The sequence below is a fragment of the Periplaneta americana genome, chromosome 3 (genome assembly GCF_040183065.1).
Source record: "Periplaneta americana isolate PAMFEO1 chromosome 3, P.americana_PAMFEO1_priV1, whole genome shotgun sequence".
Lineage (NCBI taxonomy): Eukaryota > Metazoa > Arthropoda > Insecta > Blattodea > Blattidae > Periplaneta > Periplaneta americana.
The window spans coordinates 181,602,388-181,617,480 of record NC_091119.1 but is presented as its reverse complement, the minus strand read 5'-3'; the positions used below and the strand labels follow the sequence as shown (position 1 = coordinate 181,617,480).

Here is a 15,093-nt window from a genome sequence, read left to right as displayed (position 1 = left end):
CCCAGGACACGCCATAAGAGGGCCCAGTCTATGCTATACCTGCAATGAGATAATAATGGAGCTTTGTTGGGATGTCACAGGGAACCAGAGCTCCTGGAGAAAACCCATGTTACCTGGACTTGCCCAACACAAGTCATAAATCAGGGATCGAACCCAGGTCCACAGGATTATGAGTCCATTGCTCTAGCCACTGGACTGCTATGGTAGCTTGTTCATATAAATAAATACTTTCAATTATCTTATAAACATTTATTACATTGTGTTTCACATATACAATTTTGATGCTTAACAATTTGTACAATTATAACATACAAGAATCCGTATCTCAGTTTTATCAAAATGTTTCATGTAACAAAAATAATTTACACGTAAATAACAGAACATCTAAAATGTTATGACGTGAAATTGAGAGATGTATCAATTAAAAATGTTCCTCGAACATAATCGTATGAACATAGTCATTGTCTATACTGATATCAATCCTGCATCTTTCCTAAAAATAGATGTGCCATGTCATAGTGACAACTACTGATTGGCTTGTGCAACAGACCATGCCAACATAAATAAGATAAACACAGTAACTAAAAAGAAAAAATCAACCTTAACCATATCTACACTACAATATTTTATTTAATTGGAACACTTTTAATTCAGTCATTCATACAACTTTTATAAACTATCACTAACTATTGCAACTCATCTAGGAAGACCACAAAAATGGTATCTAATTACAACATGCCTATAGTAAGACATGTTTAAAATTTCACTACATAGGGAAGGTGTTACTAAGAAAGCCAGAGGTTATAAACATTTAAACACAGTCTTGTAGATCTGACATTAAATGTACACCTCTGGTAAGTTTCAGAATTTTACTAGGATTAAATTCTCCTGACATCTTCTGTCTGCAGATTCAAGACTTTATTCCTCTGAAATTCTAACATGTGACGTCATGATTGCAAACTATACTTAGTATTATGTTATCTGTTCATACCACAGAGTTACAAATTGCAGCATTGTCATGATTTAACAAGTGATAAATTAGATTCTGTCTTGTAATGTTACATTTCAAAATACTGTAAAATCATATTTCTGAGTACCATTTTATTATGCCCTCCTACCTTCCAAAACATTAAGCATAAATTTATGCTTATGTCTTAATAAGTAATCCTGTCTGCTTTATTTATCTATTAAAATTATAAATTCGGATTCTTATTAAAATCGTTTATCCTGTATATCTCTATGCATGGCACAGATAACTTCCATATATATACAATATATGATACTCATTTTCGCACACAGGGCACTGTTTATGCAACTGAAATGAAAAAAATACAAATTCTAGTTTATACAATGATGCAGACAAAATAACTTTATGAACTGTATACTTAGATCAAAATTGGTAATATACTTTAGATAAAAACTGGTAATATGTTTTGCAAACTGAGCATACAATTAAACATCACAGCCTGTTAACAGTAAAGGACTGAAGAACATTTCTTAATGGCTGTGGTTATCATGGAACTCCTCAGATGCATTTTCACTCCAGCTCACACAGTTTGGAAGGCCAGCCTTCTGTGGATTCTATTAAATGCTGTAACATGAAAGAAAATAATATTGTAGTGTTATAATATTGTGAGCAGTAAGACATAAAACATGCATTGTAGCACAGAGTTCCCAGTGCAATATATTTTGAAAAGCACTTTAATTTTTGTGCATAACTTAATTTTTTTTCGCATCAAAATGCTTTATTCTGTCTCTTTTTTTATATGCATTTATTTACAAATGCTTTAGCATCTAGATCATATTTCATGTGTAAGATCTTTGTGTATATCAATAAGTCATTGACTGTTGAGTTTCTGTTTATATTCTCGAGTGTTATGGATGACTTGCATTCATGTAACTGATTTAGATTTTGTTTTAATGTTTATGCTCGACCATGCCGAAATGTAGTAATTATACACCTGGTAGTAGCCCTTTAATGCACCTTATTAAAGTACACCTATTCATTAAAGTTCAGGTGTTCAGCCAATGACAAGTCACCTTTGTACCGTTATAAAACAGCAAGTATCAACTATTCTCGGATATGCAATCGAAAGACAATTAGCGAAAAGTCACGGAGGCTGGAAATCCAATACTGTCGCAGAAGATTATGTTCTGTTACTATAATAATTAGCGTTAATTGTAAATAATATTCAAATAAGTTCAATTTGTCATCTCGTTTTTCAATTCTAAATCAATTTCCAGGTTATATCAGACTAATGTTCATCTTATTCTCTATCAAGGTCAATGACATTCGGCCTCGGAAAAAATCAATACTTTCGCGTCTGCGCACATCTCACAATTCAGGTCAGTTTGCACATAACCATAACATGACCTAATTTTAAATAATTTCAAGTTAAAAATATGGTCGAGCATAAAAAGTCGTATGAAACTCGCTTGCGCTCGTTTCATAAACAAACATACTTGGGTCTTAATTACTACCATAATAGGCTCGTTGCATAATGTACTATTATGATATTGGTGATTAAGGTGGTGATGAACCATGGTATCCAATCGTGGCATATGCCTTTGTGACGCAGGAAAACCTTAGATTGGTCTATTTGAACCTGGGACCTCCCAAATGCAAGTCTCAAAACAATACTGTTTGAGCCATCTCACTCGGTTTATTGTCTTGTGTTGGTGTAAGGAATTAAAAAATAAAGATGCAAGTGATCAGCGTTATGCACAGGCTAAACAACCAACAGCAGGAACTTAAAGTAAAGGGGTATGATTTCTTGAGGATGCTTGTCCTTTCTGCCCACCTAATATGCCCCAGCATGCCTCACTGTGCACATCTCTTCACTTCTATTAACAGTTCTATGTCTATTTTATAGCACTGCTATATTTAAATCAAATTTAAATGAAAGAATTGTCCAGTACCTCCATTATCTAACTTGGTGAAGATTCGTTCTGTTTCTTTGCTTCGCTCATGATGTCCAGTGCTCCTTCCTTTATCAGGTAACATGCCACATCTTCACCTAATTTCTCAGCTGTCTCCAAGTCTCTGTATGTGAAATTACCCGGTGATATACTGCAGAACAATTTTGGCATCCGGTATGGACATTTCCTATTTAACAAAAGAAATCACATTAAATTAAATTTCATAATATATCGTCTATCATAATACAATTCAGCAATTTTCAAACTTCTGGTTGGAGCTATAATGTACATTATAAAATTAAGACCTTAGTTTATCTTTTATGAACACTGCAAACATTTTTTTTTCCCCCCAATACCTGTAGAAATTTGTGGTACAACCTCATGTCTGTATGCCTCAGCAGAGGTGAATGATCATCCAACCAGAATGGGGGTAACATTTATATTATATGATTCCCCTCCCTCCAGTCATTATAGCTGGTTTTCGTAACTTGATTTCATTACCTATCATAGCGCCCCAAATTCATCAAGATGCTGGGTGGACACTGGTTCTATAAACTGGCTGATATTTCATGAAGGAAAGGATGCAAATATTTTATCAACAGTAATCTCACTAGACGTTTTGATTTATCTAGAGAAAATCAAAACTCGAGTGGGATTTAATTGACTATTATACGATTAGAAGAAAGTATATAAAGATTAGAAATAACAAAGTACTCCAATACAATAAAATATTAATTGACTTACGAAAATACAACTGTCTTCAAATGTATTACTGTACCATCTCAACATTACGCTAGATGGCAGTAGTTATGATTATGTTTTCTTGTTACCGGTATCAGTTGTGCCAACTATGGAATCATCATTGAACTCTGTGGGCTGTTAATAGTCAAGAAGGCTTTGTTGATTCAGTTTCATTTTTATTAAAACATTTGCATTTCACTTCAATCATCCGGATCCCAGTAATCAACGTCATTTGACAGATGATTTTCAATAAATCTTAGTATTAAACAATCTCTGATATGTGACTATCCATAATATCATATAGCAGAAGCTATAACAAACATAACCTAAATAATATAAACGAGTGTTAGAAAAGTTTTAATTAGGGATGATGAAATAAACAAACGTTTTAATTAACGATGATGAAATAAAAAATAAACATGAATAATTTTAAAAGAAGCAATTATTGAAAGTACAATTTTCAAATTTGAATGTTTTAGTGGTTGGTGGTTCAGTTGATGTTATATTGGACGTGTGCATAAAAGAAGTGAACTCGTTGATGTACATGGTGTATCCCTCAACTTATTCAGGATTTCCGAATGGCGCTCTTCATATATGACCAGTGATCTTTATTAATTCTTGTTCTTGAATGCCAATGCGAGTCATATTTGAAAGTGCTGTGCATTGACTGGAGTGGTTTGTAATATTCTGTTTTTTGACGTCCAGACCAGTGTAGTTTGAAATGTTGGCAAACAAAGAAACAAACGCTAGGGTAGTGATAAAAATAAACAAACGCTAGGGACGCAATAAAATTAAACAAATGCTAGGGACGCGATAAAATTGTGCGATAAGCAGCCATGATTGGTTGAAAGACATCCTTTCTTACCGTTTTATTGGTCGAAAGTAGTGTGACGTAGTAAAAGTGTAATAGTCAATATAAATACTTTCAATTATTAATTGTCTGATGTCAAACATCTCATCTGAAAGTATCCCTCTTCAATCTTCAACATTGTCTCTAGTGTCTCATAGGACTTTAAACTAATTTACAACACATTATTATTATTATTATTATTATTATTATTATTATTATGTCATTGTTGTAAGGATGCTGGCAGGACAAATGGTAGTACCTGTGCTCCAAAAACTATATTTATACACCACAGATTCCACTCTGACTTGTTTGGATTTGAACCCAGATCTCCAGCATAAAAGGCTAAAATACTAGTCTTTCAGCTAATGAGATGGTAAATGCGAATATTTTCATGGTATTTCCACTTATAAGCGGTTGCCATTTATGCTCCCTGGTATTACAGCATCTCTTACCTCACAATTTCCGATGATTAAACAAATTCATACTTAAAATATAGCAACAGATGCCAACACACACATCTTAACCAACTATTACCTTGGAGGTTCTCCATCTTCGTCTTCTTCCCTATATTGCAATCTACAAGTTGATGAATGTTTCAGCATTTTCTGGCCATCCAAGCTCCATACCGCTCCACTAAGAGAGAGAGTCTGGCCATCAAGTTTAGATTGAACTGCAACAGGGGCTGAACATCCTCCACCAAGTGTTCTGAGAAAGCTCCTTTCAGCCAGGACTCGGAAAGTTGTAGTTCCATGAAATAACGGTTCTAGTAACCTAAGAGTTGCAAAGTCATCTTCTCTACATTCTATTGCCAATGCACCTTGACCCACAGCATATAAGAGTTCTTCTGCCTCCAGTCTCTGCAAGAACAATGTACTATTGTTACTACAGCTGCACAGATATTTCAGTCCAGGTACAGCTTCCAAAATTTTGATTTCAACTTTAATATATTATGTTTATTACATCAAATTATCTGACAGGCCAAATCAAAAGGTCAAGAGGTTCACTAAATAGCCTTTGGATTGAACATCATTGGCAGAAAGCCATGGACTCTAGAAAGAAATATTGTAATTGTAGTTCTACAAAGAAATATTATTATTCTATCAATATTAAATAACTTATAAAGCCGGAAAACATCCTTTCGTAGTCCAGAAATGTAGAACCAGCAGTTTGTGGGCTTAGAGTGTAAACCTGCTAACTGCCAAAAAGAAAATTTTACAAGGGAAGCAAAAAACTGAGTTTAAATTAACTCAAACTTTAGGACCAAATCCAAAGTACAGGTGGCATTTGTACCTGTACTTTGGATCTGGTCCTAAAGTTTCAGAGTTGATTTAAACTCAGTTTTTTGCTTTCCTTGTAAAATGTTCTTTTTGGCTGTTAGCAGGTTTACACTCTAAGCTGACGAGTTCTTATCTTGTTTCCATATAAGAACAGTGGTTTTACGACTCTCTTACAGACTTTGAATGCAATACATTTTTGCACTGTACAGGATTTAAATACAGAATTGAAGGGTACACGGGAAAAACGAACAATGTCACAATGCTGTTAAGGGTGATGTCATTATCTAATTCACTGTATTACTACAAACAAACGTGTTATTTTTACCAAAAGTGGTAAAGGAGAATTAAAACCACGGGTACACTCATCATTTCCTTCATTTCAAGTAGAAATATCAATAAATCTAGCAGTAATATGCTGAAATAGATCAATATCTCAACCTTAATGAAAATGTGACATTGTTCGTTTTTCCCGTGTACCCTTCAATTGTGATTTCCAGCTTTTATAAACTTCGACATATTCGTTGGCATATACACAGAAGGAAATTTAACAGTTTGTCACAAAAACAAAATTATATTATAGTGTATACAAAATAACTATTCACCTTTGTGTAAACAAGTGACATGTTATGGCTAATTGTGACTGGCTGCTGGCCAAAGTTTAGCCGTCATTGTATTGTATTTATTAACATTCCATGGTTTTCTTACATTGCTTTACAGCTAGAATATGGAACAAGTCAAAAAACTTAATACTATTATAAAGTCTTAATTTATAGTCACAGTCTAGATGAAATATATATACAGACGAGATTTACAATATAGTCTACTAGTACAACACATAGTTTTAGTATCAATTTCATGAAGTGTTATTGAATGTCATGAATTCACCTACAGAATAGAAGGCGTGAGAAATTAGGTCTTCTTTAATTTGGTCCTAAATAATCTTATGTTTTGAGTTTCATTTTTTATATCGATAGGGAGGCTATTAAAAATTTTTACTGCCATTTTTTTTTTTATCCAATGCCACCAGGTTGTCTTTTCGACATTTCTGGTCTTCTCTCCTGGCCGTGGCTTAGTTGTAACCCACTTCTGAGGTTGGGGCGCCTGGAAGGCAGAGTTACATTACCCCGATGATGTGATAGGATGATTATGATAATGTGATGCCAGGAGAGGTCTTAAATCTAAACTTAACCTAAATTCCAGACCATGGACGAACACAGGAATAATCCCCTTTCTGTTCGTCCATGGTCTGCCATATAACGCACTCCTTTTTGATAGCACGATGGAGTATGAAAGTCATTTCTTTGACGTGTCATTTGTCGGGTGCAAGGAGAATCACTAAAATTAAGTTGAATTCTTAATTTAACTTTCGAAATAATAATAATAATAATAATGAAAAGGAAGTAAATAAGAAAGGAGGAATGGAACTCCTGCACTGTTGTGATACAAAGTGTCAAGTAGTCAAACAAAGTTCTCTCCTGCAAGTGTGTATGTGAGCAAACAGGAAATATCCCATGTGTATCAGGGAATTAACAAGTTGCTCATATTACATAGGATTAGGGTAATTAGTTACCCATATTACATATCTATATCTACATATATAATTAATTCATTTTTTAAAAACTGCAGCAGGAAAAAAAATCCGAACTTCTAGTAAACTGATTATAAGCACTATTGGTGACAGGAGCTATATGAATTTTTTTCAGGCTGATATACGAAATTTACAGTCATTGTTGGCAGTCCTATATGAAACCATCACATGCTATAGCCGAAGGGGGAATATTTTAGCGTCTGTTGAAGATTTTCTTATGGCATTTTCAGAGTAGTTGGAGGCTTTTCAGAAGAACTCTGTTTGTTGCTAATGATGTTACTGATGTTGACAGAACTTTTCATAAACGTTTAGTGAATTCATTAGGATGACTATTCAATCACAATGTCTGATAGCTGAAACAACTGGGTCAAAGAGAGTAACCAAAGATGCCATTATGCAGGAACGACTTGATCAATTACAGGTAATAAGGATAAATACGGACTTATTTTTGTTGATGTTGGAAGCAATAGTAGTTACTTAACCATTAATAAATTGTTGTGTTGTTGTTTTCTAATACCAGGCATTTGACAAAGTCATTTGACCTCTTGCACTCCAATATTTTTCAAAGATATTATCATGGTCAGCCACTGAAGCACAGATTTTGAGGTGTTCCAAATCCATTTCTTGGTTTGAGTTGCACAATGGGCAGTTAGGGGACTGATATATTCCAATTCTATGCAGGTGTTTCGCCAAACAATCATGGCCTGTTGCCAATCTAAATGCAGCTACAGACGATTTTCGTGGTAAATCGGGAATTAACTGTGGATTATGATGCAGAGAGTTCCATTTTTTCCCTTGGGATTTTGTTATCAAATTTTGTTTGTTGATGTCTAAGTATGTAGATTTAATAAATCTTTTCACAGAGTAATACGTAGATTTAGTAACAGGTCTGTAAGTAGCAGTGCTGCCCTTCTTTGCTAAAGCATCCGCATTCTCGTTTCCCAGGATTCCACAATTTGGATGGTATCCATTGGAATACAATTCTTTCATTGAGTAATATTAATTGAGAGAGCATTTTAGTTATTTCTGCTGTTTGAGATGAAGGTGTGTGTTTGGAGACTATTGATAGAATAGCTGCTTTGGAGTCTGACAATATAACTGCATTCTTAAATTTATTGATGTGGCATAGAAGATTCCTGAGACTTTCACTTATTGCAACGATTTCTCCATCAAAAATTAATAAATTGTTAAACACATGCTGTCCTTCTGAGTGGTTATGTCACAGGTTCATCATAATGGGGGAAATCACGTGAAAGTTACTTAATTGACGGAACCTTTGTCTTTAAATTATTTTATTATTATATATATATATATATATATATATATATATATCACGTAGAAGTCCAATTTCGAACAACAAATATTTTCAGGAAATAGCTAAGACAGTCCAGCCACAAGCCTTTAAAGAGAGGCCAGCAGATATGGGTGGGGGAAACTGAGATGTGATGTAACCACTCAGACGGACACTATTTTTATTGTGAGTGATGACAACAACGCTATATGCTGGTGATGGTATAAAAAAAACACTAAATTTGAGAAAACAATGTTAGCACTTTTTAAAAATAAATTTTTTGTTATACTAAAAAGGTTACCTGACTTATTCTCTTCTCCCATCCCATCCTTGACAATCCTGCAGCTGCAAGGATTATAGCTGCAAATGAATCGCCATTATCTAACTTATTCAGTCTTGTATTTAAATTACCTCTAATATTTTGAACTTTGAGGTTTGGGTAACTTCTATTGAGCTGTGCTGTTCTCCTTAGAGAACTTGTACCTGAAAGAAGTAACACATTATCGCTTTAATTATGTACGTTTAACTTGTATAATTTACCACAATAGAAGAAAATAATTAATTACGGAAATAAATTAACATAGCATACCTATAACACTTCCCTTTGGCAATAAATTCAAGGTTTTCCCCTTATGTTTAGGATGTAAAACAAGGGCATCCCTTGGATCTTCTCGTCTGAAACAAGTTTTAATTTTTGCATGTCACTGTTACACTTTACAAAGTTATATTGCTAATCATTATAGAATAATAATTAATATTATTACTTCAATTAATGTCTATCAGTATGTATGAAGTTAATTGTCCAGCAACAATCATGATTTGTTTACCATCAAAGGTGACTGAAATTTTCGGCTTTACTTTGCATGTTTGTTCACTTGGATGTTGGCATTGAAACATTACATTGTTTTCCACTTTTTACATAGTTATTATCTCTACTAAATACTATTACTACGTTTGACTTAAATTGTGACAATTCGTGCGAATGAGATAAGATAAACACACAATAAGTACCAAATCTGTTCTGCATTTTAGGTCACAATGCTCTACACAGCTGGATAAATGACGCTGAAAGCATTACCAGAGGGAGAAAAATAAATAAATTTATGGCATGAAAAAATAAAAGTATATGCTGATGAATACATAATCAAAGATTTATGAACTTTCACACTCTTAGTGCAAGTACAAAAACAGTTTTTTTTTACAGATAAGATAAATGCTTGACGCAATACTTTTGTTATATGGGATATGTATGTGACCTTGAGAGTTATTTTGTAATATTGTTTCTATACTGCATCTATCAGGTGACGTCATTTCAAATAGCTAATATACTGTATTTTAATACTTTTTCCAAATATTTAACTTTATTATGTACAATATATATTTTTCCAACTTTCACATACCAATATTCTTCTTGGTCTGTACTCCAAGTAAAATACTCAATTGCCCTTGGGCAGAAAACTATGAATGAATGAATATTACTTTCCTTTCTATCATTATCAGATGTTATTAAAATTTAATTACATTTCTGGGTGCTTCATAATCAATGATAATAATAAGTACAAACATGTTTTTCATTTTTTAGTAGACATAGGCAAGTAATTTTGTACAGCAATTGGTAAAAATACAAAATAAAAAACAAAATTGGTACCATCACATTCAAAGAATAAAGATTGTCGAAGGTGATTCGCAACTATGGACCCAGAGGAAGATAGAGTGTTTACAGACCAAGAACTTGTTTGATAGATGATTTAAAACTCTGAATTCGGAACGGAGCTATTGGTCAAAACTTGCGACCAAAAAATAGAAATGATATAAACTAATATGCAAAAGAAGCAACTATTGTTATTCTACAAGATTAAGTGAAAAAAGGAAAGGCCTAATATAGTATGAAATTCATAAGTCACCATTAAAAATAATCTTAACACTATCTCTCACTTAAAATAAAATTACGGTCAAATTTTATTGAGATAATACTGATCTGCTTTGAGTATGAAAAGTTGCTCAGTCATATATCCAGTATGGACATTGAAATTATGACGACCATATGACGCACTGCAGAGGCCATCGTGTTTTCTTACCTACATAAATTTTACAAAAGTACATCTGGGAATAAAATGCCCAAATATGTTCCATAAGGTATATATTTCATAGTTACATGTGTATATGTACTGTATATTTGAGATCCAAAGATTTTGCAATACAAGTTATGTATTAGATACTGATGATAATGAATACCGCCACATTATTTATAATTAATAATAATAATAATGTGATTATAATGTAAGTATTAAATATGCAGAACTGCTGTGGTTATTGGTTCGTTTAAAATGAGAATAAGTTTGTTGATAATGCCTGAAAGATAATTTTATGCCTAGAAAGAATGCTTAAATTTTTATGGTTGTTACGTAGTTTCATTCTTTTAAAGATAACAACATAAGTTACTTCAAGTAAAAAAAAGGTAAAGGTATTTCAAAGTACAGACATAAAATATTAAATGTAAGTTTCTTGTTTTTGAATGGTTCATGTGTCATCTAAACTGTCTATTTTTGGCGTCAGTACATATTTTGTTTGACAAAACTAGTTTTACTATCAGCGAAACTTATGCTTTAGTTTAATGACAATGCATTACAGCAGTATTTATGTGGGAGAGTAAAAATGTGTAAACTGAAAATGCAACATTTTGAAGATGCACTTATTTTATGAAGTGATTATCTGCTCAGAAACTTAAGGGGGCACTCCACTAAAAATGATAACTTTTCCTATTAATTTTTTTCAACCAAATTTTGAGAGTATGTTTACTATGTAAAGGACTAACAAAATCCAAATTTTGAACCCCCAAATGTTTTGTTTTTTTCTCTCTTGTTTTTAGAAATATTTTCAAACCCAAGTTTTTAGTAGAAGATCTCAATTTTTAAGCTTTTTTTTTTTTATAAGACATAGAGAAATATTTTTATGCATTCATTTTATGAAATATTTCATTTATTCACATTGAAAAATTTTGTATTTAAAAAATGTTATTTTCCTGTAATTCATGAAAAAATATTAATAAAATAAACTAGCAGCATTTCTCACAAAATAAATGGATAGAAACATGCAGCTATCTCAGAAATATTTGCAGTAAAAATGTCATCCAGACTGATTAATATTTGGCATAAAAAAGGTTGGTGTTAAATCAAGAAAAATAAACTTACGGAAAAATGGATTTGAAAATAAAATGAATATTTATGTAAATTAAAATTCTCCTCAACTACATTCATCTAGTAATTTCAGGGAGCCAACTTTAGAACGAAAAGTTACTGGATTTGAAATCAGAAATTTGTAAAGAAGAATTCTTTGATGAAAAAAATACTTTTAACAGCTCTTTAAATGCCGCGCCCCCTTACAGTCTTAATTTAAAACAATTAAACATATTTGTAATCAGAATTGAACTAAATCCATTTGGGGTATGAAAATATACATTCTAAAGAAATAAAAATGGTCTAGCCAATAGCTTTTTTTGGAAACTGCAAATTATGAGAGAATGTTGTGAGTGCCATCTACAGTGGAAACTATGCATTTCCGGACACAAGGTGATATGAACCTTTGTGCTCCATTTTCAGTCAGGAATCACCCCCTGAAGTTTGTTGGTGGACTTAAAAACAAAACAAACAAAAACAAATTCTTCGATTTAAATAAAACCATTAGATTTCATGGTACCTGAGTACATTCACAATTAGTGTTCATTGTAGGCCTACTGATTATTTCCAGTTCTCTTTATACTTCGCATTACGTCCACCTTACACTGTGTATAATGTAAATGTAAAGAAAATGTATTTTGTAGGAATCCACAGTGGTCAGGATAGAACAATTTCAGAAATTCAGTATAACATAAGGCACATCCGAGTTCCAGAAAATGATAAAGAATGGTTATCACTGTTTCTAAACTTTGTTCAGAAATGAGAAAAATAATATACCATTGTAAAACGAGAAACTCAAAATATCGATGAGTGTTAAACCAGTATGTCAAAATATTCAATTTTACAGGAGAACGAAAGAAAAAAAAAATTAATATGATAACAAACACTTAATATTATTTGTTGTTTACAAATACACATCAGTAGATGGCCCCAGATTACAAAATCTATGTTACGGAAATTTGTTTTGTCCCACACAGTTCTCACATTTAATTAATTGGAATTGTATAGACAAGGCAAGTACACATGTATTAGTAAGACTGTTCAGAGTCAGTTGTGGAATTGGAAGTCAATGGGTGTAGACTTAGTGGTATGGAATACCAATGTCAGTTGAGAAGCCTGGATCATATTGCAGCCCAAAGTTAGTTCAGATACTGAAATGACAATAATATTAAGTACATAAGAGAAGAATAAAACCCTTCCCAAACATTACAGAGGACGAAATAGAAGCTGAGGCAACTTCTTTAAGCAAGTAAGGTGAGTGGAAAATACTTCATGTTAGCTGTATCTCAAACCAATTCTTAATATAATTTTGTGCTTTTTGGACCTCATACCTCTCATTTGTACGCTGTCGCCTCCAAGACCCCACTGGCGCATAATAAAAAAACAGAATTAAAACCAATTAAAAACACAAAAAGAAGTAGTACTTCCTGTGAGGTTAAGCTAGCAGAAAAGTGACATATATAAAAGGTAGATTCGCCTACTAAATTACCTCCAATTTTATCTCGTTTCGAGGTCTATCTAATTGAAATGCACAATAGGGAAAAATTTAATCTGTTGCCAATAAATATATACTTACTTGAGAATAGCACCTATGCACATGCCATCTGGCAATGTTGTCGGTAAATCCTTCAGTGAATGAACTACGAAATCAACATCCTGCTGTTCCAAAGCAATTTCCAGTTCTTTTGTAAATAAACTTTTTTCGCCAATTTTTGGTAGTGGCTTATCTAAAATTTGATCCCCCATTGTTGACATTTTTACTGGAATAAAATGAAATAAGTATGTATAAAATCAATTCTCAGATACTGCAATATTTAGCTATTTAATATTCATTATGTAATTCGATACACAGTTACAACATAAAACAAGTCCATTACCTACCTATTTCATAAGTTTTATCAGGGTTCAAATCCTTCAGGCATTCAATAACGTGCTTGGTTTGTATAAGAGCCAACTGAAATTAAAAAAGAAATTTTACCTCTCATATTACTGCCATATAAAATCGTGAATGTGTTTTACAGATAATTCTACCCACCTATTACATCTTGAGCAATGCAACATAAATTCAAATTATCATCACAGTCTATGAAAATATAAAACCAACATAAAAAGGTCCACAAGTGCAGTTACCTATCTTTTCTGAAGTGTTATAAATATTTCTTAATATAAAAATATATTTTTAATTAAAAGGCATCAGTAAAAGAGTCTTGGGAGAAGTGTCTTGCACAGATACTTCCTGGTCAAAGGATCTTAAAAATGATTACACTACAATAATAAATTAAAATATTTAAAACAAAACGAATTATTAAATCACGTTTATGCTAGAGTACTTATGCGGTATTTATACACTCGTATTCTTCAACCAAGCCCTCGAGGGGATTTTCCCTAAATGATGCAAGAAAAATGAAAGTAAATACAGAAGTAAAACCTTGAAACATTTCTTTTTTAACATAGTATAATAGATTTCTTACCTGACTTTTCCTTGAACCAACTCTAATTACTTCTTTTCTTTCGGGCATATCATGTTTTATGAACGGATTATTCATTTTTGCAAAATATTGTTGATTTTACTTTCTAAAATTGCAAAGTAGGTCGAACTCTTCCCTTCTTAAAATGACATACAGTGTTTAATTTTCAGTATGTCGAGTTAAATAAATATTATGTTCTTTACACAGTTACTGACACTGCAGTAGAATGTGTAAATCGACGTTATTGGAGTAAATAACTAAATAGCACAATCATCTTAGTGCCATGATTTGCTGATATACGTGCCGTTCTTCGGAGATCCCTGACGTGCATGAAGTTGCAAGTAGTCTGCGAGGTCGCTTTCATAATTCGATAATTTTTAGTCACCGTATATTCCCATGATGACGTTCAAATGACGTTATTCTACGTCAACATCCGTAACTAAAAAAAAAAAAAATCATAGCCTACTTTATTAAAGAGTTCGTTCGCAAGTTAGTGAGATGCTTTAGTTCAACTCTTTGTCACATGGATCGCGGAAGAACTCCGTATTTGAATCAAAGACGTTATATTGAATTATAATAGTACCATTTTTTACGAAGTCCAATATTCAGATTATGTCTCACTAACCTTTTTTTTTTGTTGTTTTTTTTAAGGGTTCCTCGGACAAATTACAGTATAAATAATACCATATAGAAGTTATTACTATTATAATAAGTATTTCAATAATCATGATATTGTTTGTTCTAGAAGTATATTTATGTCTGCCATAGTATAAAAAGCTCAAT

At 32.6% G+C, this 15,093-nt stretch overlaps 1 protein-coding gene across 1 annotated transcript; it reads right to left on the bottom strand.

Moving 5' to 3' along the window:
- Positions 1–234: 234 nt before the first annotated feature.
- Hmbs (porphobilinogen deaminase-like protein l(3)02640) lies at positions 235–14,674 on the bottom strand. The gene is made up of 8 exons (XM_069822346.1): positions 14,314–14,674; positions 13,724–13,796; positions 13,419–13,602; positions 9,256–9,341; positions 8,968–9,149; positions 5,045–5,367; positions 2,920–3,106; positions 235–1,591 (listed from the first exon to the last, which is right to left on the bottom strand). The coding sequence occupies exons 1-7, from the start codon at positions 14,386–14,388 to the stop codon at positions 2,929–2,931; spliced, it is 1,101 nt and encodes a 366-aa protein (XP_069678447.1). The 5' UTR covers positions 14,389–14,674; the 3' UTR covers positions 235–1,591; positions 2,920–2,928.
- Positions 14,675–15,093: the final 419 nt, after the last annotated feature.

What these genes read in the sequence shown, in the direction of transcription:
- Hmbs (XM_069822346.1), bottom strand. Translation starts at nt 14,388, where the DNA reads ATGAATAATCCGTTCATAAAACATGATATGCCCGAAAGAAAAGAAGTA. An exon ending in TTGGTTCAAGGAAAAGTCAG is followed by an intron (nt 13,797 to 14,313) that starts GTAAGAAATCTA and finishes TTTTAATTTCAG; the next exon opens with TTGGCTCTTATACAAACCAA. An exon ending in TGATAAAACTTATGAAATAG is followed by an intron (nt 13,603 to 13,723) that starts GTAGGTAATGGA and finishes ATTTTATTCCAG; the next exon opens with TAAAAATGTCAACAATGGGG.